The sequence below is a fragment of the Leucoraja erinacea genome, chromosome 37 (assembly GCF_028641065.1).
Source record: "Leucoraja erinacea ecotype New England chromosome 37, Leri_hhj_1, whole genome shotgun sequence".
Taxonomy (NCBI): domain Eukaryota; kingdom Metazoa; phylum Chordata; class Chondrichthyes; order Rajiformes; family Rajidae; genus Leucoraja; species Leucoraja erinaceus.
Genome location: NC_073413.1, coordinates 8,591,458 through 8,606,457, shown reverse-complemented (window position 1 = coordinate 8,606,457; position 15,000 = coordinate 8,591,458). Strand labels below are relative to the sequence as shown.

The 15,000-nt window shown below is 49.5% G+C and overlaps 2 protein-coding genes across 4 annotated transcripts in view; both read left to right on the top strand.

Annotated features, from left to right (window-relative positions):
- Positions 1–1,378, top strand: part of LOC129713913 (ferritin, lower subunit-like) — a 5,564-nt gene extending 4,186 nt beyond the window's left edge. The window contains exon 4 of the mRNA XM_055663290.1: positions 1,063–1,378. Coding sequence (XP_055519265.1) covers positions 1,063–1,212 — 150 coding nt within the window. The 3' untranslated portion in view covers positions 1,213–1,378. The remainder of the gene's footprint in view (positions 1–1,062) is intronic.
- A 9,024-nt stretch (positions 1,379–10,402) lies between these two features.
- The window catches only part of LOC129713909 (receptor-type tyrosine-protein phosphatase H-like), a 56,894-nt gene continuing 52,296 nt past the window's right edge, over positions 10,403–15,000 (top strand). For all 3 annotated transcript variants that reach the window (XM_055663286.1, XM_055663287.1, XM_055663285.1), the window contains exon 1: positions 10,403–10,735. In XM_055663286.1, the coding sequence (XP_055519261.1) occupies positions 10,682–10,735 (54 nt within the window). In that variant the 5' untranslated portion in view covers positions 10,403–10,681. The remainder of the gene's footprint in view (positions 10,736–15,000) is intronic.

Here is a 15,000-nt window from a genome sequence, read left to right as displayed (position 1 = left end):
TATGTTTCTATTATGCTTCAGTTTCAATGGGACATTATCTGCAGTAGAGCCTATAATGTTGGCCACTTTTTTTAAAGAAAGGAAGTTCATGCATTGGAAGCATTACAAAGAAGAAATACTAGACCAATATCTGGGATGTCCAATGTCTTGTCATGAGAACATGTTGAATAGCCTAAGTTTAGTTTAGTTTAGAGATACAGCGTGGAAGCAGGCCCATTGGCCCACCGAGTCCGCGCCGACCAGCGATCCCCGCACACTAACACTATCCTACACACCCCAGGGACATTTTTACATTTACATCAAGTCAATTAACCTGCAAACCTGCACGTCTTTGGAGAGTGGGAAGAATCCGCAGATCTGGGAGAAAACCAACGGGGAGAGCGTACAAACTCCGTACAGACAGCACCCGCAGTCAGGATCGAACCCGGGTCTCTGGCGCTGTAGGGCAGCAACTCTACCGCTGCTCCATCGAGCCGCCATGCATGGGTGTCTAAAGATGTCCCATGTTGGCAGGAATGCAGAGTTGCAGTTACGCTCAGATCAGGCAAGATCTTATTAAATGACAGCACAGGCTAGATGGGCTGAGTGGCCTATTCCTGCTCCTGTGGTGTATCTACCAGATGCACCGCACTAATCCGTTGACCTTCACAGATACTGTTCCCCGGAGCTCATACGTTCACGATAGGAGCAGAATTAGGCCATTCGGCCCATCAAGTCTACTCCGCCATTCAATCATGGCTGATCTCTCTCTCCCTCCTAACCCCATCCTCCTGCCATTCTCCCCATAACCCCTGACACCCGCACTAGTCAAGAATCTATCGGCCTCTGCCATAAAAGTATCCACTGACTTGGCCTCCACAGCCTTCTGCGGCCATGAATTCCACAGATTCACCACCCTCTGACTGAAGAAATTCCTCCTCATCTCCTTCCTGGAGGAACGTCCTTTAATTCTGAGGCTGCGGCCTCTGGTCCTAGACTCTCCCACTGGGGGAATAGTTGAGTTCATCGCACTTGGTAATCTCGTTGCGTGAGGTGAATCCTAATATTCTTTTTTTTTTCCAGCTGTGCAATTTCCTAGAGTCCAATTTCTTGAAGGACAATGTGGAGTCCATGAAGACACTGGGAGACCACGTCACGAGCCTGAAGGGACTGAATGCAGGTCGGTCCGGTGGCATGGGCGAGTACCTGTTTGACAAGCACACCCTTGAATGAAGGGTCCTGACTGTGGAAGCAAGCCATCACCTTCCACACCTCCCTCCACCACCCCAAATGAGCTTGTCTTTACAACCAAAAAGTATCTTACACTGAATGTTAAGACGTGTGTCTCAGAAATCAAGGCTACTTTTATTGATGTAATAAATGTTTCCAGAAAACAAAATGGCCGTCTGATAAGGTCGACATCTCCGAACAACTTGACTAAGAACATTAATAACTTCGAAGTTATTCTTATAGAAACTTACAAAATTCTTAAGGGGTTGGACAGGCTAGATGCAGGAAGATTGTTCCCGATGTTGGGGAAGTCCAGGAGAAGGGGTCACAGCTTAAGGATAAGGGGGAAATCCTTTAAAACCGAGATGAGGAGAACTTTTTTCACACAGAGAGTGGTGAATCTCTGGAATTCTCTGCCACAGAGGATAGTTGAGGCCACACAGTTCATTGGCTATATTTAAGAGGGAGTTAGATGTGGCCCTTGTGGCCAAGGGGATCAGAGGGTATGGAGAGAAGGCAGGTACAGGATACTGAGTTGGATGATCAGCCATGATCATATTAAATGGCGGTGCAGGCTCGAAGGGCCGAATGGCCTACTCCTGCACCTAATTTCTATGTTTCTATGTTTCTATGAAGCATCTCCCCCACTTCGCCAGTTTACTTTCCATATACATAAGTTTGTAAGCTCATAAGCACGGGCGCGCAGAGTTAGAGTTGCTGCCTTACAATGCCAGGGACCTGGGTTCGATTCTGACCACGGGTGCTGTCTGTACGGAGTTTGAACGCTCTCCCCGTGACCTGCGTGGGTTTTCTCCGGGATCTCTGGCTTCCTCCCACACTCCAAAGACGTACGGGTTTGTACATTCATTGGCTTTGATATAATTGTAAATTGTCCCTAGCATGTGCAGGATAGTGTTAAACCCCTGTCCCACTGTACAAGTTCATTCAAGAGCTCTCCCCGAGTTTGCCGTGATTCCAACTCGGAGATTTACGGTAATGGCCGCTCGTCGGTACTCGGGGCTCTCGTGGACATTTTTCAACATGTTGAAAAATCTTCACCAGTCTTCCCGAGCTTACCTGCCGTTAGCGAATCTTCCCGAGTACCTGCCGTTAGCGTTACGAGCCGCTAAGAGACGTCCCCGAGCTCCGATGTACCCGCTACGTTCATTCTCTGTGCTTACCATGAGTTTGATTTTTTTTAAACTCGGGAGAGCTCTTGGATGAACTCGTACAGTGGGACAGGGTCATTAGTGTGCGGGGATCGCTGGTCGGCGCGGACTCGGTGGGCTGAAGTTGAATCATAGCTTGAGCACTGTGAACAGTTCTGGACACCACATTATGGGAAATATTTGATTGTAATGGAGAGATACATAAAGTTGGTGCTGCAAGTAAGAATTTCACCCTTGCCTTTTGGGACGAATGACAATAAAACATTCTTGACTTTAGTTTAGTTTAGAGATACAGCGTGGAAACAGGCCCTTCAGCCCACCTTGCCCACACCGGCCAACATGTCCCTGCTACACTAGTCCCACCTGCCTGCGTTGGTCCATATCCCTCCAAACTTGTCCTATCCATGTACCTGTCTAACTGTTTCTTAAACGTTGGGATAGTCCCAGCCTCAAATACCTCCCCTGGCAGCTCGTTCCATACACCCACCACCCTCTGTGTGAAAAAGTTACCTCTCAGATTCCTATTAAATCTTTCCCCTGCACCTTGAACCCATGTCCTCTGGTCCTCGATTCCCTGGTGAATCTCTGGAATTCTCTGCCACAGAGGGTAGTTGAGGCCACAGTTAATTGGCTATATTTAAGAGGGAGTTAGATGTGGCCCTTGTGGCTAAGGGGATAAGGGGGTATGGAGAGAAGGCAGGTACAGGATACTGAGTTGGATGATTAGCCATGATCTTATTGAATGGCGGTGCAGGCTCGAAGGGCCGAATGGCCTACTCCTGCACCTATTTTCTATGTTTCAATGTTTCTAAACAAGAAAACTCTCTTTTTCACACAGAGAGTTGTGAGTCTGTGGCATTCTCTGCCCCAGAGGGTGGTGGAGGCCGGTTCTCTGGGGATAGCGGAGTCGGGGGATATGGGGAGAAGGCAGGAACGGAGTACTGATTGGGGATGATCAGCCATGATCATATTGAATGGCGGTGCAGGCTCGAAGGGCAGAATGGCCTACTCCTGCACCTATTTTCTGTGTTTCTCTGTTTCTAGTTTCCCCTACTCTGGGCAAGAGACACTGTGCATCTAACCGATCTATTCCTCTCACGAGTTACTCCAGCTTTTTTAATTCCTATCTTCAGCTTATACCAGCATCTGCATTTTCTTTGCACACACACTAGTATTCGGCTAGTTCCTGCTCCCGCACTCCCGCCACTAGATAGCGCTGTGAGCTGCCATCCCATTGATTCCAATGGAGATGGAATTAGCAGCCACTGAGTAGAAACATAGAAACATAGAAATTAGGTGCAGGAGTAGGCCATTCGGCCCTTCGAGCCTGCACCGCCATTTAATATGATCATGGCTGATCATCCAACTCAGTATCCCGTACCTGCCTTCTCTCCATACCCTCTGATCCCCCCGTAGGCAGAGAGGAGCTGTCCACTGTCCCAAACACACTCCCCCCCCCTCTCTTCCACCCTCCCCTTGCACCTCGCACACCCTCGGTCAGGTTGCGGAGCCGGGAACAAACGAAGACCACCATAGAAAAATAAAAAATAGCTGCAGGAGTAGGCCATTCGGCCCTTCGAGCCAGCACCGCCATTCAATGTGATCATCCCCAATCAGTACCCCGTTCCTGCCTTCTCCCCATATCTCCTGACTCCGCTATCTTTAAGAGCCCTCTCTTGAAAGCATCCAGAGAACCGGCCTCCACTGTGAGGCAGAGAATTCCACAGACTCACCACTCTCTGTGAGAAAAAGTGTTTCCTCGTCTCCGTTCTAAATGGCTTACTCCTTATTCTTAAACTGTGTGTGTGTGTGGCCCCTGGTTACATACACTAGGAGCCCCGAGATCCCCACACCATCACGACATTTTTGTAATCGCGCTCCATTTAAATAACAACTTCCCTTTTCCATTCTCCCTTCCAAATGTTTAACCTGTTCTCATATTAGACTCCATCTTCCAACGTGTTGCCATGACTAGGGACGGTGGCGCAGCGGTTAGAGTTACTGCCTTACACTGCTCACAGCGCCAGAGACCCAGGTTCGATCCTGGCCAGGGGTGGTTCACCGTACTGAGTTTGTACCTCTCCCCGTGACCTGTGTGAGTTTTCTCCGACATCTTCAGTTCCCTCCCGCTTCAGAAAACTTACAGATTTGTAGGTTAATTGGTATAAATCTAAAAATTGTCCCTAGTGTGTGTGTGTGTGTAGGGTGGTGCTAATGTGCGGGGGCCTGTTTCCGTGCTGTATCTCTAAACTGTACCAAGCTAAACCTACCTCAGAGAGTGGGTCTGAAGAAGGCTTTCGGCCCAAAATGTTGCCTATTTCCTTTGCTCCATAGATGCTGCTGCACCCGCTGAGTTTCTCCAGCATTTTTGTCTACCTCGGAGAGTGGTGGCGGTGTGGAATGTGCTTCCAGTGGAAGTGGTGGAGGCAGGTTTGACCTTATCATTTAAAAATAAATTGGAAAGGTATATGGACGGGAAAGGAATGGAGGGTCATGGTCTGAGTGCAGGTAGATGGGACTAGGTGAGAGTAAGTGTTCGGCACGGACTTTAAGATTTTGCCTTCCACCACAGTGAGGAGGTGTTTGGTGAACTCACTGTGGTGGATGTTAAACTTGTGTTGATTGTGTGTTTTTGTCATTTTTTATTATATGTATAACTGCAAGGCAACGAAACTCCGTTCAGACTGAAAGGTCTGAATGACAATAAACAAATCGAATCTAATCTAATCTAAAAGGTAGGGCCGAGATGGCCTGTTTCCGTGCTGTTATTGTTATATGGTTAGATGGATGCAATAGATATGTGAGCACATATTATGAGATAATTGGCATGTTTTTCTGTACTTTTTGCCTCTGTCATTCAAATATTTTATTTTTGAATATTCCAAAACACTTGGCAGCCGCTGAAATATTTGTGAGGTGTCATTTGGGTGTGCCCGTGTGCATTTGGGTGTGCCCGTACGCAGTTGTGGAGAGAGGGCTGCGTTTACATACACGTGCAGCCTTGTCATTGTTTCGGGTGGGAACGCCTGTTTATAAGTGAAGGGCTTAATTTGCCGTATATACGTAGAGAGGGGCCTTCTTCTTCTTCTTGCGTATGGCGTGCACAGCCTGAAGTTGTCGGCCAACCTGTTCTATTTGATCTTATTTGATTGTGCACGCTGGGTTGATTGCATTCGTTGAAACAGGGCGGACCACGTGAAGGTTGCAATCTCCCACCTCAGGGAGGGGTGACAATGGATTAAATTGTTGCAAAAAATAGTGTGCAGTCACTACATGGAGAAGGACCCACCCCCTCCCTCCCCCCTCTCCCCCTCCCCCTCCCCCTCTCCCTGCTTCCCTCTCCCCCTCCCTCTCTCTCTCTCCCCCCCCTCTCCCCCTCCACCTCCCCCTCTACCCCTCTCCCCCCCCCCTCTCCCCTCTCCCCCCTCCCCCTCTCCCCCTCCCCCCCCCTTCCCTCTCTCCCCCTCCCTCTCTCTCTCCCCCCCACACTCCCCCCTCTCCCCTCTCCCCCTCCCCCTCCCCCCTTTCCTCTCCCCCTCCCTCTTCCCCTCTCCCCACTCCCCCTCTCCCCCCTCTCCCCCTCTCCCCCTCTCACTCTCCCTCTATCCCTCTCCCCCATCCCCCTCCTCTCTCTCCGATTCTCCCCTCTCCTCCCTCTCTCCTTCTCTCTCCCCTCCCTCTCTCCATCTCTCCCTTCTCTCTCTTCTCTCTCTCCTCTCCTACCCCCCTCCCCCCGCTCCCCCTCTCCTCCCCCTCCCCCCCTCTCCCCTCTCCCCCCCCCCCCCCAACCCCCCCCTCCCCCCTCCACCCCTCCCCCTCCCCTCTCTCCCCCCTCTCCCCCCTCCCCTTCCCCCTCTCTCCCCTCTCTCCCCTCTCCCTCTCCCTCTCTCTCTCTCCCCTTCTCTCTCTCTCTTCTCTCTCCCTCTCTCCCCTTCCATGCAAAAAGCATGAGCTGAATCCAGCCATGAGTGAAAGGGTTAAATTGCTGGGAACCTGTCAGTCTGAAGAAGGATCTCGACCCGAAACGTCACCCATTCCTTCTCTCCACAGATGCTGCCTGTCCCGCTGAGTTACCCCAGCGTGGTGCGTTTAAACCAGCTCCTGTAGTTCCTTCATGCCTGCATGCCTCATTGAAGGTAGGCATGCAGGTGCAGGGGGGAGTGAAGAAAAGCGAATGGTATGTTAGCATTCATAGCAAAATGATTTGAGTATAGGAGCAGAGGGGTTCTACTGCAGTTGTACAAGGTCTTGGTGAGACCACACCTGGAGTATTGCGTACAGTTTTGGTCTCCAAATCTGAGGAAGACATTATTGCCATAGAGGGAGTACAGAGAAGGTTCACCAGATTGATTCCTGGGATGTCAGTACTGTCTTATGAAGAAAGACTGGATAGACTTGGTTTATACTCTCTAGAATTTAGAAGATTGAGAGGGGATCTTATAGAAACTTACAAAATTCTTAAGGGGTTGGACGCTAGATGCAGGAAAATTGTGTTCCCGATGTTAGGGAAGTCCAGGACAAGGGGTCACAGCTTAAGGATAAAGGATCCTTTAAAACCGAGATGAGAGAAGAACTTTTTTTCACACAGAGAGTGGTGAATCTCTGGAACTCTCTGCCACAGAGGGTAGTTTGAGGCCAGTTCATTGACTATATTTAAGAGGGAGTTAGATGTGGCCCTTGTGGCTAAAGGGGATCAGGGGGTATGTAGAGAAGGCAGGTACGGTATACTGAGTTGGATGATCAGCCATGATCATATTGAATGGCGGTGCAGGCTCGAAGGGCCGAATGGCCTACTCCTGCACCTAATTTCTATGTTTCTATGTTTCTTCCCACACTTTTCAGCAATGAGTGAGTGAACAGCTTACCCTGAAGATAGACACAAATTGCTGGAGTAACTCAGCGGGACAGGCAGCATCAGTGGAGGAAAGGAACGGGCCACGTTTCAGGTCGAGATCCTTCTTCAGGCCAACCCAAAACACCGCCTATTCCTTTTCTCCACAGAGATGCTGCCTGGCCTGCTGAGTTTTGTGTCTATCTTCTCTGCAGTTTCTAGGTTTCCAGGGGAGGCAGCTGTTGTGTCTTTGGCAACGTGCGGATGGTTGGGCTGTGGATAACACGCGGCCCTGAACCAGTTTCCCTGTGGGAAGAGTTGTTTTTAAACCAACTCACTGTAAACAGAGGGAACAGGAGTAAAAGCACAAGGGAGGCAATGTATTGTGGAAAAACACACCTGCACACATTGGAACCACATCCCTTGTGAGAAAAAACACTTCAAATGGAGGTTTACACACTCTCTCTCCCTTCTCCCTCCCCCCCCTCCCCCCCTCGCCTCTCCACCCCTTCCTCTCCCCCTCTCTCTCTCTCCTCCCTCCCCTTTTCTCCCTCTATCTCTCTCCCTTCACTCTCCTCCCTCCCTCCCCCCCCCCTCTCTCCTCTCCCCCTCTCCTTCTTTCCCCCCCTCCCCCCCTCCCCCCTCTCCCAATCTCCCCCCTCTCTCTCCCCTCCGTCCTCTCCTCCTCTCTCCCTCTCCCCCCTCCCCCTCTCTCCCCCTCTCTCCAGGGATCCCCCCCCTCTCTCCTCTCCCTCCTCCCCCCTCCCTCTCTCCCCCCTCTCCTCTCTCCCTCTCTCTCCCCCTCCCCTCCCTCCTCCCCTCTCCCTCTCTCCCCCCTCTCCTCTCCTCTCTCCCCCCCGCGCCTCCCTCCCTCCGTCTCCCCCCCCTCTTCCCCCCTCTCTCCTCTCTCCCCCCCTCCTCCATCCACCTCCTCCCTCCCTCTCCCCTCTCTCCCCTCTCACTCCTCCCTCTTCTCCCCCTCTCCCCCCCCTCTCCCCCCCTCTCCCCTCCCTCATCCCTCTCCTCCCTCTCTCTCCCCCATTCTCTCTCTCTCCCCCTCTCTCTCCCCCTCTCTATCTTTCTCCCCCCTCTCTCTCTCCTCTCATCTCTCTCCTCTCTCTCTCCTCTATCTCATCTCTCTCTCTCTCCTCTCTCTCTCTCTCCCCTCTCTCTCCCTCTCTCTCTCCCCCTCTCTCTCTCCCTCTCTCCCTCTCCCTCTCTCCCTCTCTCTCCTCCCTCCCTCTCTCTCTCCCTCTCTCTCCCCCCCTCTCTCCCTCTCTCCCTCTCCCCCTCTCCCTCTCCCTCTCCTCTCCCCTCCCTCTCCCTCTCCCTCTCTCTCTCTCTCTCTCTCTCTCTCTCTCTCCCTCTCTCCCCCCCTCTCTCCCTCTCCCTCTCTCTCTCTCCCCCCTCTCTCTCTCCCTCTCCCTCTCCCCCTCTCTCTCTCACCCTCTCTCTCCTCTCTCTCCTTCTATGAAAAAAGCATGAGCTGAATCCAGCTGTGAAAATTGATGGACGTAGGGAAGATGATTTCAACTGGTGGGAAAGTCTAGGGCCAGAGGTCACAGCCTCAGAATTAAAGGGTGTTCCTTTAGGAAGGAGATGAGGAGGAATTTCTTTAGTCAGAGGGTGGTGAATCTGTGGAATTCTCTGCATCAGAGGGCGGTGGAGGCCGGTTCTCTGGATACTTTCAAGAGAGAGCTAGATAGGGCTCTTAAAGATAGCATAGTCAGGGGATATGGGGAGAAGGCAGGAACAGGGTACTGATTGGGGATGATCAGCCATGATCACATTAAATGGCGGTGCTGGCTCGAAGGGCCGAATGGCCTACTCCTGCACCTATTGTCTATTGTCTATTGTCATTTTGTGTCTATCTTCAAACACGATTGAATGGCGGTGCTGGCTCGATGGGCCGAATTCCACTCCTATCACTTATGAACATAAAATCACAGCCAGAACATGAAATCTAGAACAAGTTCAAGTCAAGTGAGTTTATTGTCATGTGTCCCTGTATAGGACAATAAAATTCTTGCTTTGCTTCAGCACACAGAATATAGTCGGCATTGACTACAAAATAGATCAATGTGTCCATATACCATAATATAAATATATACACACATGAATAAATAAACTGGTAAAGTGCAAATAACAGATAATGGGTTATTAATAATCAGAGTTTTGTCCGAGCCAGGTTTAATAGCGTGATGGCTGTGGGGAAGTAGCTATTCCTGAACCTGGTTGTTGCAGTCTTCAGGCTCCTGTACCTTCTACCTGAAGGTAGCAGGGAGATGAGTGTGTGGCCAGGATGGTGTGGGTCTTTGATGATACTGCCAGCCTTTTTGAGCCAACGACTGCGATAAATCCCCTCGATGGAAGGAAGGTCAGAGCCGGTGATGGACTGGGCAGTGTTTACTACTTTTTGTAGTCTTTTCCTCTCCAGGGTGCTCAAGTTGTCGAACCAAGCCACGATGCAACCTGTCAGCATGCTCTCTACTGCAATCACGGCAATCAGATTCAGATTCAGATTCAGATTCAATTTTAATTGTCATTGTCAGTGTACAGTACAGAGACAACGAAATGCATTTAGCATCTCCCTTGAAGAGCGACATAGCAAACGATTTGAATAAAAAAAAAATAATAAGTGTCCGGGGGGGGTGGTGATTGGCAGTCACCGAGGTACGTTGTTTAGTAGAGTGACAGCCGCTGGAAAGAAGCTGTTCCTCGACCTGCTGGTTCGGCAACGGAGAGACCTGTAGCGCCTCCCGGATGGTAGGAGGGTAAACAGTCCATGGTTGGGGTGAGAGCAGTCCTTGGCGATGCTGAGCGCCCTCCGCAGACAGCGCTTGCTTTGGACAGACTCAATGGAGGGGAGCGAGGAACCGGTGATGCGTTGGGCAATTTTCACCACCCTCTGCAATGCCTTCCGGTCGGAGACAGACCAGTTGCCGTACCATACTGTGATGCAGTTGGTAAGGATGCTCTCGATGGTGCAGCAGTAGAAGTTCACCAGGATCTGAGGAGACAGATGGACCTTCTTCAGTCTCCTCAGGAAGAAGAGACGTTGATGAGCCTTCTTGAATCACTGCGGGATTCAGCGCACCGTACTGGAGTGTATTGCCTTATTTTTACTCGTACGGCTGTAATGCAACTCAAATGTCACCACTGTATATTAATTGGTGCATGTGACAATAAATGCGGACTTGAACTTGAACAGGGTGTGGTAGTCCAGCAGGTAAAGCAGACCGGCCCGGGTACTGGCTCTTGCTTTCACTTCCTCAGTGGGTTGGGCCACACACACACACACACAGAGCAAAAGTCACGATCAAGCTATTTTGGTGCTTAATCATTCAACGGGAGACTGTGAAGGAGAATGAGATGATCCACAACAAAGGCCAGGCAGGCAGGTTGATGGCGACTACCGGCTGAGTTCAGCAGGAGAGAGGTGTCGAAGCGGTGGTCTTGAGTGGAAACTGGCATGGTTCCCTTTAAACACTGGCTGCTGCTGTTGCTGCCACTGATTTCAACACTGGTGAGATGTACCCTCTCTGTCTCGTTACTGAGCGCTGTGGTGTAATCTAACCTCCTTATCTTGTGGGCGACGGAACTTTGTTCTAACTTAGATTATGATTATTTTAGGTGTGTTTCGGGGAAGTTGAGATTAATATTTTTTTCTCCCCGGAAAGGAAATGGTTTGAGTACAGCTGCCACCGAGAAATGGGAGTGACATGACACTGTGATTCTGTGTGTGTGTGTGTGTGTGTGGTGAGGGTGACTAGGAGTAGCTGGTGCAGAGAGGATCAGGTTACAGTGAGCTGGCTGCGATTAAGGTGCTGTTAAGATCACAGCAGATCTGGAAGGAGTTTAAAGTGACCTGGGTATTATTATTTATGAAAATAGTCTGAGAGTGTTTACAGTGTGCAAGGGACGAACTGCAGATGCTGGTTTAAACCGAAGACACAACCTCAAAGATAGACACAAAATGCTGGAGTAACTCAGCGGGACAGGCAGCATCTATACAACTGCAGAAGAACCTCTTTACTCCTGTACTGAAATCCTCTTGTTATGAAGGCCAACATTCCATTAGCTTTCTTCACTGCCTGCTGTACCTGCACGGCACCTTTCAGTGACAGGTGTACAAGGACACCCAGGTCTCGCTGTACCTCCCCCTTCCCCTTCTGGAGAGAAGGAATGGGTGACGTTTTGGGTCGAGACCCTTCTTCAGGCTGATGTCAGGGGAGAGGGAGATGAGTAGATAAGGAAGTGTAAGGTGTGAAATCAGGACAAAGGAAATGTAGATAGAAACATAGAAACATAGCAAACAGGTGCAGGAGGAGGCCATTCGGCCCTTCGAGCCAGCACCGCCATTCATGGTGATCACAGCTGCTCGTCCCCTATCAATAACCCGTGCCTGCCTTCTCCCCCATATCCCTTGACTCCATCTAGCTCCATCAAACTCTCTCTTAAACCCATCCAGTGATTTGGCCTCCACTGCCCTCTGTGGCAGGGAATTCCATAAATTCACAACTCTCTGGTTGAAAAAGTTTTTTCTCACTTCAGTCTTAAATGGCCTCCCCTTTATTCTAAGACTATGGCCCCTGGTTCTGGACTCGCCCAACATTGGGAACATTTTTCCTGCATCTAGTTTGTCCGGTCCTTATATAATTTTGTATGTTTATATAAGATACCCCCTCATTCTTCTAAACTCCAGTGAATACAAGCCTAGTCTTTTCAATCTTTCCTCATATGACAGTCCCGCGATCCCAGGGATCAATCTCGCGAACCTACGCTGCACTGCCTCAATCACAAGGATGTCCTTCCTCAAATTAGGAGACCAAAACTGTACACGATACTCCAGATGTGGTCTCACCAGAGCCCTATACAACTGCAGAAGAACCTATACTGAAATTCTCTTGTTATGAAGGCCAACATTTCATTAGCTTTCTTCACTGCCTGCTCTACCTGCACGCCAACTTTCAGTGACCGGTGTACAAGGACACCCAGGTCTCGCTGTACATCCCCCTTACCTAACCTAACCCCATTGAGATATCCAGAGCATCTCTGGAGAGAAGGAATGGGTGACGTTTTGGGTCGAGACCCTTCTTCAGACTGATTTCAGGGGAGAGGGAGATGCGTAGATAAGGAAGTGTAAAGTGTGAAAACAAGACAAAGGGAATGGAGATCAACGGAAATGTAAACAATGCAAACAGAGATAAAATGTAGTCGGAGCCAGTCAGACTGGTTGGAGAACTGAGAAAGGGGAGGGGTGGAGAGAGAGGGCTACTTGAAGTTAGAGAAGTCAATGTTCATACCGCTGGGGTGTATGCTGCCCAAGCGAAATATGAGGTGCTGTTCCTCCAACTTGCGCTGGGCCTGACTCTGACAGCGGACAAGGCCCAGGACAGAATGGTCAGTGTGGGAATGGGAGGGGGAGTTGAAGTGTTTAGCAACTGGGAGATCAGGTAGGTTAAGGCGGACTGAGCGGAGGTGTTCAGCGAAACGATCGCCGAGCCTGCGCTTGGTCTCGCCGATGTACAGGAGTCGACACCTAGAACAGCGGATACAGTAGATGAGGTTGGAGGAGGTGCAGGTGTTTTTCCTGCATCTATCCTTCTAATCCTTTAAGAATTTTATATGTTTCCATAAGAATCCCTCTCATCCTTCTAAATTCCAGTGAATACAAGCCCAGTCGACTCATTCTTTCATCATATGTCGGTCCTGCCATCCCGGGAATTAACCTGGTGAACCTACGCTGCACTCCCTCAATAGCAAGGATATCCTTCCTCAAATTAGGAGACCAAAATTGCACACAATACATAGAAACATAGAAACATAGAAATTAGGTGCAGGAGTAGGCCATTCGGCCCTTCGAGCCTGCACCGCCATTCAATATGATCATGGCTGATCATCCAACTCAGTATCCTGTACCTGCCTTCTCTCCATACCCTCTGATCCCCTTGGCCACAAGGGCCACATCTAACTCCCTCTTAAATATAGCCAATGAACTGGCCTCAACTACCCTCTGTGGCAGAGAGTTCCAGAGATTCACCACTCTCTGTGTGAAAAAAGTTCTCCTCATCTCGGTTTTAAAGGATTTCCCCCTTTTCGTTAAGCTGTGACCCCTTGTCCTGGACTTCCCTAACATCAGGAACAATCTTCCTGCATCTAGCCTGTCCAACCCCTTAAGAATTTTGTAAGTTTCTATAAGATCCCCTCCTAAATGCTAGAGAGTATAAACCAAGTCTATCCAGTCTTTCTTCATAAGACAGTCCTGACATCCCAGGATCAGTCTGGTGAACCTTCTCTGCACTCCCTCTATGGCAATAATGTCCTTCCTCAGATTTGGAGACCAAAACTGCACGCAATACTCCAGGTGTGGTCTCACCAAGACCCTGTACAACTGCAGTAGAACCTCCCTGCTCCTATACTCAAATCCTCTTGCTATGAAAGCCAAAATACCATTCGCTTTCTGTCCTGCCTGCTGCACCTGCATGCCTACCTCCAATGAATGGTGTACCATGACACCCAGGTCTCGCTGCATCTCCCCCTTTCCCAATCGGCCACCATTTAGATAATAGTCTGCTTTCCCGTTTTTGCCACCAAAATGGATAACCTCACATTTATCCACATTATACTGCATCTGCCAAACATTTGCCCACTCACCCAGCCTATCCAAGTCACCTTGCAGTCTCCTAGCATCCTCCTCATAGCTAACACTGCCCCCCAGCTTAGTGTCATCCGCAAACTTGGAGATATTGCCTTCAATTCCCTCATCCAGATCATTAATATATATTGTAAATAGCTGGGGTCCCAGTACTGAGCCTTGGGGTACCCCACTAGTCACTGCCTGCCATTGTGAAAAGGACCCGTTTACTCCTACTCTTTGCTTCCTGTTTGCCAGCCAGTTTTCTATCCACATCAATACTGAACCCCCAATGCCGTGTGCTTTAAGTTTGTATACTAATCTCTTTAAGTTAATACTCCAAGTGCGGTCTATCCAGGGCCCTGTACAACTGCAGTAGGACCCCCTTGCTCCTAAACTCAAATCCTCTCGCAATGAAGGCCATTAGCTTTCTTCACTGCCTGCTGTACCTGCATGTTTAATAATAATAATAATAACTTCATTTGTTAAGCACCTTAAAAAACAACCAAAGCTGACCAAAGTGCTGTACAGAAAAAAACAACTTTCCGTGACTGATGTACAAACACCCTCAGGTCTTGTTGCACTTCCCTTTTTCCTAATCTGTCAACATTCAGATAATAATCTGCCTTCCTGTTCTTGCCACATCACATTTTTCCACATTGAACTGCATTTGCCATGCAATTGCCCACTCACTCAACCTACCCAAGTCACCCTGCAGCCTCATGGTATCCTCTTCACAGCTCACACTGCCGCCCAGCTTTGTGTCCTCCGCAAATTGGTGATGTCACATTTAATTCCCTCGTCAAAATCGTTAATATATATTGTAAATAACTGGGGTCTCGACACCGAGCCTTGCGGCACCCCACTAGTCACTGCCTGTCATTCTGAAAAGGACACGTTAATTCCTATCATTCTCTTTGCTTCCTGTCTGCCAGCCAGTTCTCTATCCATGTCAACACTCTATCCCCAATACCATGTGCTCTAATTTTGCACACTAATCTGTGGTGTGGGACCTTGTCAAAGGCTTTTTGAAATTCCAGATACACCACATCCACTGGCCCTCCTTTATCCATTCTACTTGTTACATCCTCAAAATCCCTTCTATTCATCCGAGCCTTCCAACTGGAAAGTAGTCCTTTAATTCCTCAGCTCTA